General features: G+C 29.3%; 2 protein-coding genes and 1 pseudogene across 2 annotated transcripts; 1 reads left to right on the forward strand and 2 right to left on the reverse strand.

Moving 5' to 3' along the window:
• Positions 1 to 1,143: 1,143 nt before the first annotated feature.
• LOC110634560 (uncharacterized) lies at positions 1,144 to 2,964 on the forward strand. The gene is made up of 2 exons (XM_021783613.2): positions 1,144 to 2,087; positions 2,570 to 2,964. The coding sequence occupies exons 1-2, from the start codon at positions 1,264 to 1,266 to the stop codon at positions 2,649 to 2,651; spliced, it is 906 nt and encodes a 301-aa protein (XP_021639305.2). The 5' UTR covers positions 1,144 to 1,263; the 3' UTR covers positions 2,652 to 2,964.
• Positions 2,965 to 9,096: 6,132 nt separating this feature from the next.
• LOC110634547 (2-oxoglutarate-dependent dioxygenase 19-like) lies at positions 9,097 to 10,305 on the reverse strand (annotated as a pseudogene).
• Positions 10,306 to 12,707: 2,402 nt separating this feature from the next.
• LOC131177333 (2-oxoglutarate-dependent dioxygenase 19-like) lies at positions 12,708 to 14,046 on the reverse strand. The gene is made up of 4 exons (XM_058142297.1): positions 13,821 to 14,046; positions 13,471 to 13,691; positions 13,045 to 13,372; positions 12,708 to 12,950 (listed from the first exon to the last, which is right to left on the reverse strand). The coding sequence occupies exons 1-4, from the start codon at positions 13,998 to 14,000 to the stop codon at positions 12,708 to 12,710; spliced, it is 972 nt and encodes a 323-aa protein (XP_057998280.1). The 5' UTR covers positions 14,001 to 14,046.
• Between the last annotated feature and the right edge of the window lie 4,100 nt (positions 14,047 to 18,146).

The following is an 18,146-nucleotide window of genomic DNA, read 5'->3' on the forward strand; positions in this document are numbered from 1 at the left end:
AATTCAACAGCTGAACAAATTCGCATCTAAATATACATTTTTTTTTTAATAAAAATATTTCAACAAAATTTTCACAACTGAAAATCCACATGTAAAAGGTCGGAAGCAAGGGCCATTTTCTAACAAAAAAAAAAAGGGTAGGTGGAGCCATGCAAGAGACAGGACTAAGGTGAGAACAGGGTCTCGATACCAGATTCCCAGTCCTCCAACAGGGATAAGACGAGGCGATGAGGCGACTAAGAAGAGTCGGCGAGTGCTAGTGGCGATGAGGTGACAGTACCGATGAGGAAGGAACTGAGGGCTCTAACACTATGTTAGGACGAAGAAAGAAAAAGAGAGAGAAGAAAATTTGAGAGTAAAATAATTTTATTTTTTATTATTTTATATTTGAAAATAGGATAAAATTATAATTTTATTATTTATAAAATAATTTTTTATATTTTTTTATCATTTAAATATAAGAAAAAAATAGATATTTTTTTATTATTATTAGCTTTTTTTATTTTTCATTTGTTATTTTCCCTGAGAGAGAAATGAATAAGAAAAATGGCAGGAGATTCGTTCGGCTGTTGCAAGTCCCCGGAGAAAGGGAATAAAGAATATCGACCTTCGGAAAAGAATATAAAAAAATATTTTTAATCGGCTCGATTTCCGATTAAATTTGAATTAAAATATTTAAATTTCATGAAAAATATAATTTTTTATTAATCAGTCATAATTGCCTCTCAGTGGCTAGGGATCCGTCACCAATTATATAATAATAATAATAAATGAATTAATTAAAAGAGGGCTACTTGATAATTTTCTTTTAATGTGGAAAATAGGGTTTATGATATAAGACGCAACAAAAAGTCAAGTTACACGGATGGAGATCTGGTAGCCTTTTATATCCATTTATATTTATTTTTTTATTTTTATTTTTAAAAAACAAAAAGAAAAAACAAAAGCTAAAACTCCTTAAAAGACAAAAAAACAAAAGAAATAACATTACATGAGAATGAGAGATGGGAAATGGGGCCTACACAGCACGCCCGGCCATCTAGAAAACCTTGACTTTTATGAGCCTAAAACGGTCCCACCCTCCATGAGTCACCATTAAAAACTTCATTGCTGAGAATATGACATAATCTTGGGAGCCACACACCACGAGGGGTCGGTGAATGCTTAATTGCCTTGCCTTTCACGCCCATTTCTTCTCACCAAATTTAACGTCGACTAAAAATCACAGCTGCTTCTTCTTCTTCCGATTCTACAAATTAAACCATGCTAGATCCTGCGACAAAATTTCCTGAAATCAATCATGTACATTTTTCCAATGGCCGAGTAACCGACAGTTTTTCTGCCAGAAATTATGGCTTCCGAGCTCAGAAAACGGCACAGAATTATGCCAACTACCAGACCTGGAATAGCTTGCCTGAATTTGAAGCTGAGAGGAAGCTTATAGATGATGACGATTCTGCGGTTTCTTCCCCTCCTTTATGGGGGACGAGTCCATCCAGAAGCCCCCAACATCGCCAAAACCATTATAGAAGTCTTTCTCCTTCGTCGAGAGCTCAAGCGATTGCTAGAGGTCAGAAGGAGCTCATGGAGATGGTGAGTCGAATGCCTGAGGGATGTTACGAGTTATCTTTAAAAGATATTGTAGAGCAGAACATGGTTGATCAGGCTAAGGATGAAAGTTTTAGTAAAGAAAGGAGTATAACAAGTGAATACATGTATACGAGGGAAAAATCGGCGAAGAAAAAGAATGATAAAAAAGTGCAAATGAACAGAAGTGGAAGCATAGACAATGGAGGGTTTCTTCTGAAGATGGTGTTTCCATTTTCTTTGGGTTCAAGAAAGAAGATGAAGAAAAACAGCAACAATAATAATAACTTAGCGATGAATAATAGTGCAAGAGATGGAAGGGTGTCTCCAAAGCCTCTGCTATTGGATGGATCTGCTAAAGGTGTAGAAAACGAGTGGTGGAAGAACAGATTCTCGGAGTCGGGGGAAAGTGAAAGTGGTGGATTAAGTAGCAATAGTGGAAGCTCAAAAAGCAGTGGCAGCAGCAGCAGTAGAAGTAGCAGCAGAAACGGCTGCACCAGGTATGCCATAATCAATTGCTTCTTTTGCTAATTTTAGATTCACAATAAGTTTACATATTCAGATCTCAGTAGTAATTTTATCTTCTTGCCAAAACAAGTAGGGGGACTGGGAGAATTTTCTGAAACTTGTCCTTTGCAAAACAGAGTATGAAACAGGAGAACCATGGAAAATTACAGAATGCTAAGTACAAAGACAAAATTTTTCCAACACAAAAAGAATTGTTTGATCTTTTTTTTTCATTTTTGGTTAGAATTATTTGATTGTTCATAAAATTTGGTAAATTTCATTTACAATTTCCTTGTATTCTCTAATGCCTTTACGCGTCAAAGTCTAGGATAAAGAAAAAGAAATAACAAACTGCAAGAAAAGCATTTTCCATGTAATATAACAATTTTCCTTTTCCTTCACTTGACTTCAATTTCCTCGAAATTTAAACGACTTGGTAGGTTTTAAGATGGGATTTTTTTAACTTTTGATACAGGAATGGAGGAGTTGGTTGCTGGTCTGTCATTTTCAGGAAGAGGGGGAAGAAGACAGACATAAAGGATGAATCTCTTACATGACTCAACGAAGCCTTCTTCACAAATTAGTTGAATGAATCAATAGTTGCTCTTTGGGGCAGGCTATATTTGGTCTAGTTAAGACTATAATCATTCCTAGAGGGAGTTAAAAGAAGGATATCTGAAGAATCAGAAAATAAATTGGTATATATGTATAGGTATATTTTAGAGTAAGAGATGCCACATTCCAGAGTTGCAATATAGAATGTATATTCTTACAGATGCTTGAAGAGTCTGCTATGATTGTTCATTTACCTCTCTTTTCCATTTTTTGCTTTGTTCTTTGAGATCTATATATAAATACCATCTTTCCTTAGTGACAGACGATTGATTTTTTTTTTTTTATGCCACAAACGCTTCAGGTCGAGAAATGGTAATAATGAATCTGGATAGTTTTGAAGAATTTTACCCCCAAAACCGAAAAAATGTGCATTCGATCCTCGCATGGAAGTTGCCATTTTCATTATTTTCCTTTTAGAAAGTTAGAAACTTTTATATAATAAAAAGTATATTTTATTAATGATGGAAATTAAGTAGCTAGCAAAGATGAGCAAAACAACTAAAATTGCCTTTCACAATCAAGAACTGAAACCTGAAGATGTAGTAGCAGTCAATCTTAAAACTTCTATAAAATTGGGATCTGAGAAAATTCAATTACGTGTACTTGCTGCACAAGAAAGGCTCGTTATATTCCCGTTTTGTCTGCTATATTTACTACAGAAAAACAAACACTTCTCTAAGTTGATTTTTTTGGTCAGACGTGTAGCCTTAAATCCCAAATTGAGAACTAGAATTCTGCCTAATGCCATTTAATTCTATATTGGATGTGTTTTTATATAATTGAGATTTCAATAATTAAAAAAAAAAGCATAATATTTTTTTTTTTTAATTTCAATTAGGTTATAGTGGGTTTTGTCCCAACATGCCAGCCTTCTAAGCATGGAATCAAATCTAAAATTGGTTTCGAACTGCCTTCTGACCAATAAAAATAAAACGTTAAATTAGTTGGAAAGCATATGTTATATATATATATATAAACATATTCTAGAAGTTGACAGTCTATCAGAAAAATAAACACGGTTTATCACCACCCCCAGCTAAAAACTGAATAATAATTTAGTAATCTAATTAAAAATTATTTTCTTCAAAAAAGAAAAAAATCCATTCAACTAGAGTCTAGAAGCATTAAAACTAGCATCAGAAAAAAAACAAAGGAAAAACAGGAGCTCGTAATCTTGTTGTAGTCGGCATCAGTTATAAATAATGTGTATAAGTGGTTTATATGAATTAACATACCTTAATAAAATTATCATAATTTTATCAAATGATGTGTCATGTCCCTTAGTCATCTGAGTACATATATATACTTTTAGAGAATATATATATATATATATATATATATATATGGGTAACAGTGTTTACTGATCTCTTTACAAAAACAATAGAGAAATGGTTATATTCTCTGTCACAGTTTAATAAAGATATTACATATCAATCTATTAAAAAAAAGAAGAAGAAAGGGAGAACTCTTTGGTGTATCTGCAGCCATTGTTTTCATATTCACAATCCTTGTGTCATGTTCTGTCTATTCTTACAAGAACGATATGAAGAAATTGAATAAAAAATAATTTTGTTATTGTTCTATTTTTAATAATTTTTTAAATATAAAAAATTTAGATTTTTTTACACCAAAACTTTTTGAGCCCATACAAACTACGTAGGCCCAGCCCATAATACAAGTAAATTAACCCAGCGTTTTTGGTACTGTGCTGATGCTGGTTTTAGCTAACAGTACCATTTCATTTAAAATTTTTTCAAGTAATAAAAAAAAAATACTACATAATAAGCCATAAGGCTATACCCAATCTTATTATCATATCATATACGATTATCTGTCTGCACAAATGATGCCCAAATTTTAAATGAAAACATATACTACAAACAAATTTATGATTTAACAATACTTTTTTAAACATGACATTAAAATAATAAATAATATCAAGTTAATATATTTAGATATCAAAATAAAATATGAGATAATAAGTAATATATACAATATTATACATAATAGTATTGTAAATTAGTGTAAAAATATTGTTAAAAATTTTAGATTACAGGGTTTATGCATATCACTAGACACTTATTGATAATTCTTATTAATAGTATGTTTTAAATTTTTAACAATATAATAAGCATGTTATTAAAACCGAAATTTATTGTAGTGATACATCTAAGCTTATCATAGAATTCTTCATAGAGTTACTTTATTTAATAAGCTCATGAATTGACTCATTTATAAATTTATTAACTTAGCTCATTAGGTTGAAATTTAACATCTTTAAGTTAATTATTGTATTTCGTAATGTTATAGATTTATTAATTTCGTTTATGATTATTCTATAATAATAAGTTAATAATATTATTTTCAAAAAAAAAAAGTTAATAATATTATTTAAAATCATGCTATAATTATGTTAAATCAAATATAGTTAATTATAAAATTAAAAGTATAACCAATTTTAAGTTCACAACATTAATAAATTCATTATATATATATATATATATATATATATATATATATAATTAACTTAATGGAATTTGTTATTGGGATTCAAATTCTAATCAAATTAATTAATATAATGATTCTAATATGTGAATTAATTTGTAAATAAATCTTACATAAATTTCATTTGCAATATAGGTTCTATACGTATAATAGAATTATAATATACAAAGGAAGAACCCATAAGTCTATTCATAATCACCACTGCAGCAGCTATATTCTGGAAAGGCACAACAAATTCTGCAAATTAATTAACAAGCATTATTTTGAGACATGATTATTTAATTTATTTATTTCATATATAAATGCTTGAGATGGCTCCAATCCTAACTTGAACCATGTTTTAGTGCACATCGATTTGGTGATGACCATTGGCTACCAAAGATTCAGGGTCGGTGAGTCATCCACAAACTCTGGTGCTGGGTACACAAATATGTCCAGTGAAGGTCCATGAACTGTAGCCATGGAGATTCCTTTAGTCTCATTGTCCTGAATCAATTTATGAGTAGAGCTTTTGTACTTCCCATTGGATAATTAAATCTGCAACACACAATATCGAAAAGCAACTAATCAAAAAAGCTAAATAGGTTTAGTGTTTAAATAAATCCTTAAACATAATAAAAAAACAAAAAAAGAGTTGTGCCTTGGAAATTATCCCCAAGGAGAATAAGCATGGTAACTCCGCCTAAGTAGTTTGTGCTTAGTCCATCCCAAGCCCGGATAAAGGAGGAGGGTTGTAATAGGTGACAACAAGTGTAAAAAATTTGTCACGCCTCATGATATGAATTCTTACGATATAAACGTTGGGACATCATCTACTTACAATGCGCTACATCGGAGCCTAGGTGTAGTGAGAAATATACAAGGGTGTAGGAAGTTCACTGAAAGCGATGCGCTATGCCGACGCCCGGGTGTGGTGTTAAATGAGCAAGGATTCCTACATCATGGATAGTGTGGATAAAGAAGTTAGTCCATAGAACATATAGTAGAATAGATAGTGGAATAGAACACAAGATATGCATAAAGAATACTAAAAGATATCATAGAAGGAGTTCAATTAGGAAGGAACAAGATAGGAGGAGAATCAGGGTTGGTACTTAGAATGTTGGATCACTTACAGAAAAATTAATGGAGCTTATGGATAGATTGGAAAGGAGAAGGGTAAATATTACTTGCATTCAGAAGACTAAATGGGTAGGAGAGAAAAACAAAGAAGTAGGCAATTTAGGATACAAACTGTGATTTACCAAAAAGGAGAGGAACAAGAACGGAGTAGGCTTGATTATAGACAAGGCATTAAAAAATGCCATACTAGCTGTGAAAAGAGTAGGAGATAGAATTATAATAATAAAGCTAGTACTAGAAGGAGAAACAATACATGTAGTTAGTGCTTATATCTTATAAATAGGACTAGATAGTGAGAGTAAATAAATGTTTTGAGAAGATATAGATGATCTAATGCAAAGCATACCGAATAAAGAGAATGTTCTCATCGGTGGAGATTTAAATGAATATGTAGGAAGTGATAGGCAAGATTATGAGAATGTTCATTGAAGTTTTTGTTTTAGTAGCCAAAATGAGAAGAGAAAAAGTATCCTGGATTTTGCCATGACGAACGACCTAATACTAATAAATACCTACTTTATAAAAAGGGAGTCGCATTTAGTGACTTTCATAAGTGGACAAAATAGAAGTTAAATTGACTTCCTCTTAATCAGAAAGACAAATAGAGCTCTATGCAAGGATTGCAAGGTTATTCTGGGAGAGGCTTTAATAAGTCAACATTGGTTAGTGGTCTTCGATGTTAAGTTAAGAAGAATTCAAGTAAGCTAGAAGAAATATTATAGCTCGAACAAAGTGGTGGGAGTTCAAAGGAATAAAGCACGTAAACTTTAAAAATAAATTTCTCGAGTCCGAAGTATGGAAGCTGGATGTAGAGGCCAATAGTACGTGGATATAGATGACATCAAAGATTAGAGAAGTAGCTAGAAAAGTACTTGGAGAGTCTACAGGATATGAACCACCTGCAAAAGAGAGATGGTGGTGAAATGAGGAAGTACAAAAGGCAGTGAAGAGAAAGAGGGAATGGTATACAAAATTACCTAAGTGTGATAATAATGAGGCTTATGAACAGTACAAAATAGCAAAGAAAGAGGCAGAAAAGGTGGTTAGTCAAGCAAGAACGCAGGCTTTTGAAAAGTTATATGAGAAAGTTAGAACTAAAGAAGGGAAGAAAGATATTTATAGATTAGCAAAGAGGAGAGAAAAGAAATATCAAGATCTCAATCAAGTTAGGTGCATTAAGGATAAAGTAGAAAAAATATTGGTGAAAGATTAGGATATTAAAGAAAGATGGAGGAATTATTTTGATAATATCTTTAATAATAGTCAAAGTGATAATAGCGTTAATATAGACTACAAAGCAATTAAAAAGAATGTGAATTACACTAGAAAGATTAGATTTTCAGAAGTAAAGGAAGCACTTAAGAGAATAAAAGTAGATAAAGTCTGTGGACTCGACGAAATACCAATTGAAGTGTAGAAGTGTTTGGGAGATGTGAGAGTGGCATGATTAAGTAAATTATTTAATAAGATTCTAAACTCAAAGAAAATGTCTGATGAATGAAGGAGAACTATTTTAGTACCTATTTTTAAAAATAAAAGAGACATACAGAGTTGCTCAAACTATAGAGGAATTAAACTCATGAGTCATACTATGAAGTTGTGGGAGAAAGTTGGGGAACATCGACTATGTCATGATACTTCTATCTCTCCCAATCAATTTGGCTTTATGCTCGGTTGTTCAACTATAGAAGCGATCTTTCTCATTAAAAGATTGATGGAGAAATATAGTGATGTGAAGAAAGATCTACATATGATTTTTATCTATTTGGAGAAGGCTTATGATAGTGTTCTAAGAGATGTCTTATGGAGAGTGTTAGAACAAAAGAGGGTACCTATTAGGTGCATACAAGTATTGAAAGATATGTATGAAGGAGCAACTATTATTGTAAGTACAGTGGGAGAAGACACAAGAGATTTTCCTATCTCAATTGAATTACACTAAGGTTCAGCTGTGAGCCCTTACCTTTTTGCATTAGTTCTCAATGAATTGATGAAACATATACAAGAGAGTATCATTTGATGCATGATGTTTTCGGATGATATAGTTTTGATAGATGAGACACGAAAATGAGTCAATAGAAAGTTAGAGTTTTGAATAAGTACTCTAGAATTAAAAGGCTTTAAGTTAAGTAGAACGAAGACAGAATACATGCATTGCAAGTTCAGTAAAGGCCGAACTAGTGATAGGGAAGGAGTTAGTTTGGATGGAGTAGTATTGCCCGAAAATAATCACTTTAAATATCTCGGTTCAATCCTTCAAGTCGATGGGGGATGTAAAGAGGATGTTAGTCATAGGATTAAAGTCGGATAGTTGAAATAGAGACGTGCCATGGAAGTTTTATATGATCGCAAGATTCCCAATAAGTTGAAAAAAAAATTTTATCATATAGCCATATGATTGGCCACGTTATGTCGTAGTAAGTGTTGGGCAATGAAGGAGTTGTATTTATCTAAGATAAGAGTCGGAGAGATGATAATGTTAAGGTGAATAAGTGGCTATATTAGACTAGATAAAGTCCGTAATAAGAGTACAAGAAAAAAGGTAGAGTAGTGCCAATTGAGAATAAGTTGAGAGAAGGGAGATTGAGATAGTTTGGTCACGTGAAGCGTAAACATACGGAGGCTCCAGTAAGACAAGTAGAGCACATTGGGTTAGGAGATAGAAAGAAAAGAAGGGGTAGATCTAAACTAACTTGGAGGAGAGTAGTACAACATAACTTAGAAGTATTACACATTTTCAAGAATTTAACCCAAAATCGTTTAAAGTAGAGAAAGAGAATCCATGCAGCCGACTCCAATAAATTTTTGAGATAAAAACTTAGTTGAGTTGAGAATAAGCATGGCATTAGGAGGAATTTTAGCCTTGACCCACTTGCCATGAGATGTTAAATCATCAATGCTGATGGTCCCAGATTCAATGAGTAAAACGAAAAACCCAGAATCTGTATGAGCAGGCACCCCATAGGAACCTTTTAGCTCGAACCAGGGAGGGTAAATACCCAATACAGCTACATTCCTACATCGAAGCCTGACTCCAACTTCAGTGCCTTCTCAAGGTAGCAGTCCTCAAATCCCAGAATTTTTGAAAATGCCCTAGCCACACTAAATTTTCTCTCGGAATCTTTTGACATACTCCTCAAATGCCTCACTACAAACCATATAAATAAATGTATTCATTACTTTAATTAGTTTAAGTTTGCTAGTTTAAGTTTCCATAACCAGTGAGTAAGTATTTGATTAATTAATTAATTAATTACCTGAAGGCAGCTGTTTTTGTTGGACAATTAAACTTAGGATGTGTGACCAACCTGAGACATTCCTTGGTTTCGTCACTGGTGGTGAAGAGGATTCGTTGTCTGATACTCTTTCCTTCAGTCAGATCATAAAAACTAGAAATCCCCTTGAGTGCTTCTTCTCTAACTTATCTGGCGCACCATGACTTACCAGCTGCAAAAATTTTATATTTATGACAACTCTAATTAATACATAATTAATAAAATAATTTTAGAAACAAGACAAAAAATAAAACTCTTTTTTAGTGATTTTACGGACGTTGAAGCTGGTATACTCCTTGCATGCATGCTTTATCGGGTTTGTGGAGGGCCTTTAACCGTACATCAGGATCATCAGAGCAAAGCATAGAGAAATCAATGGTGGGGAATTCGTCATTTTTGTTCCAGGTGGAAGTGTAATGGAGGAGTTCATGGAGGTGATATTGTTGGGATCGAAAGGCTTTTGAGTAACTACTGGAGCTGTTTCTGCCAGTTTTATTTATGGGACAGAGAGATGTCAGAGTGAGAAATGTCCGGGCAACAGGCAAGGAATTCTTTGATTTGCATGCATGAATTGGATTACATTCATCTGCGTTAAATGTTAAGGCCCTACATAGTGAGTAAACAGCATTCCCTTTATTTGCTTTTTCCTCGGTTCTAGATGCTTGGAATAAACGGCTAAATTCTGTTCATCCATCTCGGTGGCTTATGGAACTAATGGCAGCTAGAATTTGAAATTAAGAAGGGCAAACTTTCAAAAAAAAAAAATTTATATGAGTTCATTCTGTTTAAATTTCAAAATTAAAATTAGAATGAAAATTTTTCGTAATTTGGATCAAAATTGATATTGAATTCCCTTTTAGATGTATCACAATCAAAATAAAATATAAAATTTAATTAAATTTTATGTAGTTCATATTTACTATAATTTTATCATTAAAATTCATTTATTCTTATTTTCTAAAATCATATAAATAGTAAAATAACAATGTTTTTTAATAACTTTTTTTTATTAAAGTATTCAATTGTTAAATCAAAAACTTGTGACAACAATATATTTATTAAATCGTTTGACTGTGCAATTAAAAATCAGTTTTCTCATTCTACAATTGAAATTGATTAATAGGGTAGGATGAAATTATAATAATATTTCTTATTTGCATAATAAGAGAAAATCTAATAAAAAATATCTATAAGAATTTTAATATCATGATTTTTAATAATTCTAGGAACCAAATATAATAACAATGATTTATCTTAAATCATGATATAAATTATGAAATTTTTTTTATGTTTTTATCATATTTACAACAAAAATTAAAATTAATAGTAGAAAAAATAATTTTATAAAATAGATTTGACTACTTGAAAAAATACATAAAACTATAAATTTTTTTATTTGAGAAATAAAAAATAAAATTAAAAGGAAAAAATTAAATATAAATACAAAATTATTAATTTTATTCTCAAATTTCAAAATTGAATTTGATTTTTGACCATTTACCTTCTTGTCCGTTTAACTTTGTTAAACTCTTTTTAACTTTTCTTCTCTTTTCTAGGGAACAACTTTTAAGTTGCTGTTTTTAAAAATATAAAACGAACAATAACTAAAATATTTCTTTTTATTTTTGTTTAAGTTAAAATTTAGAAAGACAAATGTTAAACTTTAAGGTGATAAATATTAAATTTTAAGAAAAAAAATTTTAAATTTAATATTTTTATAATAATATATATATATATATATATATATATATATATTTAAAGAAAAGCTAAGGTGTCAATTGCCCCCTTGTGCATAACGTGGCCTCGCCACTGGGCTAAAGGATGCAACATTCACATGTATACAGTGCATCTTACACTGAAGAATTTTTCCTAAATCAAGCTGTGACGGTGTCTATATCGACAGAAAGTAGTCACTTCTCTTTGAAAATTACCAACATTGATTGAATGGGCATGGGAGTCAATAACTCCCTTGATGGAAGTCACATTAACCACCAATCATGGGTTCCCTTAGATGATGACCAAATGGCTCATAAATTCACCTGTCATATTGTTAAACAATTGTAAAACAAATAAATTAATTAATTAAATAAACTTCGCTTAAAATTTAAGAAGATTAAGTCGCACATCATATTTAATCCCATTTATCTGACTAAAACGGTTTCATTTAATAATTTTGACATAAAGAAAGAAAGAAAAAAGGTTCAAGTACGAGCACCCCAATAAATTTAAATTTTAACAACATACTTTAACGGCAAAGTAATCCAACCCATTAATGATTAGGCTAACTTCATGAAGTGTTTATTGCAAATGATAAAATAATATGAAATAAAAATAGGATAAATTAAATACATAAAATAAAAACTATTTTTTTATTAAATTTAATTAGAATTTAAATTTATATCTTATAATTTCATAGAATTATAGAGTTAAAACGCTGCATTTTTTTGACATTTAGGGCCACGTCAGGGATTGGATGTATATATATATATATATATATATATATATATATATATATATATATATATATATTCACGTGGGTTGGCATGTTTTTTTGTGCTTTTAGACATTTCTGGATGCTAGCTGTTGAAATTTTATATCTTAATATTCATGTCTTTGGACGGGATGCATGGAAATAGTTTATTGGACTCGTGTTGCTCTTAGTTTCACGTGCTCATATTAAGTTTGTTCTCTTATTAATATTAATAAAATTTTTTCATAGATAAAAATATTATCAATGAAATTAAAATTAAAAAAAAATTAATATGAATTTCATCAATTAAACCAATTTATTATTAAGCCTCATTAATTTAGGCAATGGCATGCTAATTTAATCTAGTTTAATGTATAGTTTAAATCAATATGGTTGGAACAAGCTTACAAATCTTCCATAAGAAAATCAAAGGAAATTTTGCAAAGATGAGAGAAGAGGGATATCTTGTTTCTCTCAAACACGGTCTTTATTATTCAGCTGAAAATGGAAAGGGAAAGAAAACACGCACACATATCTCATCGATGCATATATTACACCACAACAGTGGTAGAATGTTACACTTTTCCTAGCTTATATATATATAGAATATTATTTAATTTGATGTTTCAGAGTCGAATCTGGTTCAGGCATGACTTTCCGTCAATAACGTGAAAATTATTATATTCCAAGTATTGTTTATAGGTAATCCCGAGATATGCCGGTGAGCGGCCATTGTCTGTGAATTCTGGTGCAGGGCTCACGACTGTGTCCAATGATGGCCCCAGAAATAGGGGTAGAGTTGCCCTCCTAACTTCATTGTTCACCACCACTCGATGTAGAGCACTCTTGTACTTGCCATTGGTTAAAATCTATCATAACAAAAGATCAGTAATGAAATTCACATGAAAATATATGTGTACAGATCTTCATATGTATGCGTGCACACATGAAAATTTAGTATACCTCAAGATGATCAGCAACATTAACAAAAATCCAGTCAGGCTTAAGATTTACGTTGAGCCACTTGCCGTTATGCTCAACCTGCAAGCCACCACTCACATTCTGGATGATGAGGATAATGAGACTAGGATCGATATGAGCAAATTGCCCAATTCGATTTTCAGAATGTTGGCGTGATGGATAGTCATTTGCAGTAAAGAAATCGTAGCCTGATTTCAGGTTCATTTTCTTCTCTATATAGTCTCGTTCAAGTCCTAGGGCTGTTGAAATCCCTCCAAGCAATTCAATTCCTAGTTCTCTCACCTTATGGGTATACTCCTGTAAAATCTCACTGTTCACAGAACAGATAGGAAATGTGGCTAGTTAACATTTGAGTCAGCACTGGAAATTAACATTAGTTTAATAATAACAAATTAATATTGAAATGACCTGAAACCAGGTGGGCTAGAAGCGCAGTGAAAGGTAGGATGGACAGCCATCTTGACAAATTCCCGGCTAACGTGGTTGAGATTGCCTTTGCCCCATCTGATTAAATCTGTTGGATCCTTGTGGTCATATTTTCGTTTTTCATCCTCAGGCAGATCAAAGAATTCAAATAGTTTGTCTATTGTTCTTTTGATCACAGTGTCTGGGATTGCATGGTTTGTCACCTACATGAATAGAACAGTCATTAAGCCAGCTTTTTCAATTTATTGATATAAATTAGCTGCATGCATAAGAGTGATTTAACAATAATAACTAAATAAATAAAGAGTAAAAGAAAGACTTGTTTTTCATACAATGAAGCAGCCATAGTCGATGCAAGCTCGGCCCATGTCATGAACGGCCAGAGACCGGAGACTGGGATCAGAAGAGACGAGCTTTGAGTAATCAAGAACAGGTATTGCCCCATCCTCTCCTGAAAAGGAGTCTTTGGTAGTGTACAGAGGGGAACCATTTGTAAGTAATTGGGTTGCCATTGAGAAAGAGAGATCTATATATTTTAGGCAAATAAAGATGTGAGAATTGGAGTGTCTGTGGCAAGCCAAAGCTTCATGGAATGGTATTTATAGAAATATAAATTCTCCTATTATGTCCTACTAAATGCATCTTTATATCAATTTCTCGCATTTTTATTAAAATATAAATTTATAATAATAAAATTTAATGAACAAAATATAATAATTAATTGCACACTTGATCTTTGTTTTCTTTTATTTTCAAAGGACATCGAAGTACTCCTTTAATTAAAACCAGTTTTTTTTCCCCTTATATTCAATAATGGCCATACATAATTATTTATTTTCAAGTTGAAAAGAGAGATAGACATAATAATTTATGCACGCTATCATATTATATTTATAAATGATTAAATAACTAAATAAAAAAATTTTTTTATTATAAAAATATTGTGTAAATGAATTACATATTTATTATTGATTTTGAAAAAAAAAATAATTACCCAAGGTAATAAAAAAAAATTCGCATTTAAGTAAAAAAAAAATAAAAAATCTAAATTTTGAACCTAGCTCACTCTTCTCATCTAAGTGTTTTTTTTTTTCTTTTTTTCTTTTTTTTAGAAAAAGCTTATTAACATGGCAGTATTGTATCTTTTCGATTTGATAAGAAAAAATTATTCATAATATAATTTGTGAATCAAGATACTTTTGAGGAAGCTAAGGCTTTTTCCACCTCACATTATGCATTATGCGTATCAAATCTGGCCGTCGCCACATGACAATGCCTAACATGCCCTTTCATTTTTTAGTATAAGAGAAAAATTTTATTAATAATTATAGTTATACGTTATTTTTAATAAAAAAATATTTTTTAAATATAAAATATATTATAATGCAGTTATTTTTATATTATATATCAATAATTACTTGACTCAATCTAAAATTATAATATTATACTAGGTGAATCACATAATATATTTTGTGTTTTAAATTTATAATAAATTAATTTAAATAAAAAAATTATGAAAAGAAAATTTTCCTTATAAATCTGATTTTTTTTTAGTTCAGACTTAATTTATTATAAATTTAAAACATAAAATATATTATATAATTTACATATTAAATAAATAAATCTCATATATTTATACTTTGGGCGACAAAAATTTATCCTCCATAATAATTAATACTATAACTTTTTAGGAGTTTAAAATTATTTGATATAATAAATCAATCTTAAGGAATGTATAATAGTGACCCCACAATTAAATAATCTCTTAAATTTAAAAATTTTTACAATAAAAGGAAAAAACTCTTGTATAAAAAAATATAAAACTCTCACTAAAAAATATAACAAACAAAAAATAAAAGAAGTCCATAAAATAATAGAAAAATAAAAGAAATTAAGTATTATTATTATTATTATTATTATTATTATTATAATAGAAAAAGGGCTTATTAACTATACAAATCAATAACAACGATAATCTCAAAAGATTTTTCTTTTATTGAAAGAGAGAATAAAACTATAAAAAAATTATATAAAAAAAAAAACTTAACTTACGTTTGGTTGGGTTGACAAAAACTTTAAATTTCATATTAACTGCAATCTTTAAAATACATGGAAGAAAGTTCCGTGAAAGTTTTTATTATTATTATTATTATTATTATTATTATTATTATTATTATTATTATTATTTTATTATTAATGTGAATCACGTCTCAAATAATGACTTTAGCCGGTTACCTGTTTTAGAGAAAATGCCAAAGGTAGAACAGTGAAAGGCAGATAATACAATTAAAATTTATTGTAGAACAGTAAAAGGTAGATAATGTCAAAGGTAGAACAGTAAAAGGTAGAAAATACACTAAAAGGTAGAAAAAAGGTAGATAATATATATATATATATATATATATATATATATATATATTTATATATATATTAGTTTTATGTAAATAAAATTAAAATAGTCTCTCGTACATGATTTGGGGTCAAGTGTATTATATGTAATCCATACTTAAGCTTAATATCACTAATTAATTTAGCGAATCCCTCTAATCATATTAAAACAAATAAAGCAAGTTTTCTCATTTAACTTTTTTAATGTGAATCACGTTGGCATGTGATACAGAAAATAAATAAATAAATAAATAAATAAAATATTTTGCACGTGTGTGAATTCCATGAACGGTAAATTCGCATCTTGATTCTTCTAACCTTGACAAAGCTGGTTACTAACGTCAACAAGATTTCGTGGCTTCCCTTTGACTCGATTGGTTTTGTTTTTGTCTTTTCATACTGAAATTGTCGGTTCAACCGGTTTCATGGTTTAGATACATTTCGATTAGAAGGGTTTCGACAAGATTGCAGTTCAGCTCTAAATATTATCAACTTATAATAAATTTTAGACATTATTTATTTAATTTTTTACAAGAAAAATACCTGGGTTTGATTGGATATATATATATAAATAAAAATTTAATAATTTATAACAATAAACGTAATTAAATTATACAGTTAGAGATAATTTTTTTTTGTTTTTTTATTATAGAAATAATAAATTGTATAATACAATTGATTGGTTTACATTCAATATTTAAAAGCAAATAGATAAATGAAAAATTCTAACATAAAATTTTTCATACTCTCTATACTTTAAAATTACAAAGAAAATCAACCAGATTATTTTTGTATTAGATTAAGAAATATTTCTATTATTTATTAAATAATTAAATAATAATATTTTCAATATTATAGAATATGTGAAATGTACCTGTAAGAATTTGAAGATTTGATTGGTGGGTTTTCACAGTCTTTATTAATTTAAGGATTTTTTTATGTTCTTTTCAGCTTTGTACTTTCTGCTAGTTTTTTCCGGTTTTTTATTAAATTACTTTGCTAATAAAAAAAGAAAAATATATTTTTTTAAAAATATTTCACGAAATTTTTAATCAAATGGATTGAAATTAATTTTATTTATATCAAATTGATCTGTTAAGGAATAAAAAGTTCTTAATTGATATCTTCTTCACACTCAATTTCCCTTAAAAAATAAGAATATTAAATCACTCATATCAAATATTTAAGAATTAAAAAAAAAATAATTCTTATTATACATATATATATATATATATGTTATCCCATCCAATGATTTTCTTGAATTTAAATATTTTTATATTGGTTTGAACATACAGATCTTACTTATGTAATCTTAATATTTAAATTTAAAGTAAATTATTGAGATACTATTAAAAATTAAATTTTAATTTTTAATTGAAAATAAATAATAATACATTATATAATAAAATCTCAAATTTAATTTTATAAGTACAATAATTGCATGAATATAAAAATAAAAATAAGAGAATTTTGAAGTGTTTTTCTGTCGTTAATTGTGCACGTGTCCCATGCATGTAGATTGTATTTAAATTCAGATTTCTTAATTAGAAGCAAGTGATGCATTGGTGGTATTCATACATATGTTCTAAGTTTTATATTTAATTATTTATTTTCTGTATCACGTGATCCACGCGTTAGGAAAGACGAATGAGAAAACTAGTCAGAGTATTTTGAATATCTAATCCCCTAAATTTTGTGTGACTCCGTTTTTTTTTTTTTTTATTCACGTTTAACAAATAATAATCATAATTAAAGGAAAGACTTTTGGATCTCAATTATTTTTAAAAAATATATATTAAATAAAATATTAATTTAAGGTATAAATCAGACATATTATTATATTTTTATAAATTTAAGATATAAATCAGACATATTATTATGTTTTTATAAATTTAAGATATAAATCAAACATATTATTATAAATTATTTGTAAAAAAAAATATTTTGATTTGAAGGGTTTAAACTTGTTGAAATGGCATTTAATTTATTTAGGCGGTGAAATGTCAATCAACAACTATTATATGATGACTTTATGGTATTTTTAAGAGTTTAATATGATACCATTTTAAATTTTAACTTTCCATTAAAAAAAAAGATTTCCACTTTATACTTTGCTCTTATTTAAATAACAAAATAATAAATAAAGTAATAATAAATTTTTCATTAAAAGAAATAATTTCATAAAAATAGTGACACTACCCACCTAAAAAATCAAGTCAAATAGTCAAAGTTGTCTAACATGAAAAGTCAAAGACATAAATACTTTCAAT

This window comes from Hevea brasiliensis, unplaced genomic scaffold (genome assembly GCF_030052815.1).
Source record: "Hevea brasiliensis isolate MT/VB/25A 57/8 unplaced genomic scaffold, ASM3005281v1 Scaf408, whole genome shotgun sequence".
NCBI lineage: Eukaryota > Viridiplantae > Streptophyta > Magnoliopsida > Malpighiales > Euphorbiaceae > Hevea > Hevea brasiliensis.

Coding starts and splice junctions, on each gene's coding strand:
- LOC131177333 (XM_058142297.1), bottom strand. CDS start 14,000: ATGGCAACCCAATTACTTACAAATGGTTCCCCTCTGTACACTACCAAA. Junction 13,692..13,820: donor TCGACTATGGCTGCTTCATT/GTATGAAAAACA, acceptor CTATTCATGTAG/GTGACAAACCATGCAATCCC. Junction 13,373..13,470: donor TCTAGCCCACCTGGTTTCAG/GTCATTTCAATA, acceptor TTCTGTGAACAG/TGAGATTTTACAGGAGTATA.
- LOC110634560 (XM_021783613.2), top strand. CDS start 1,264: ATGCTAGATCCTGCGACAAAATTTCCTGAAATCAATCATGTACATTTT. Junction 2,088..2,569: donor AGCAGAAACGGCTGCACCAG/GTATGCCATAAT, acceptor CTTTTGATACAG/GAATGGAGGAGTTGGTTGCT.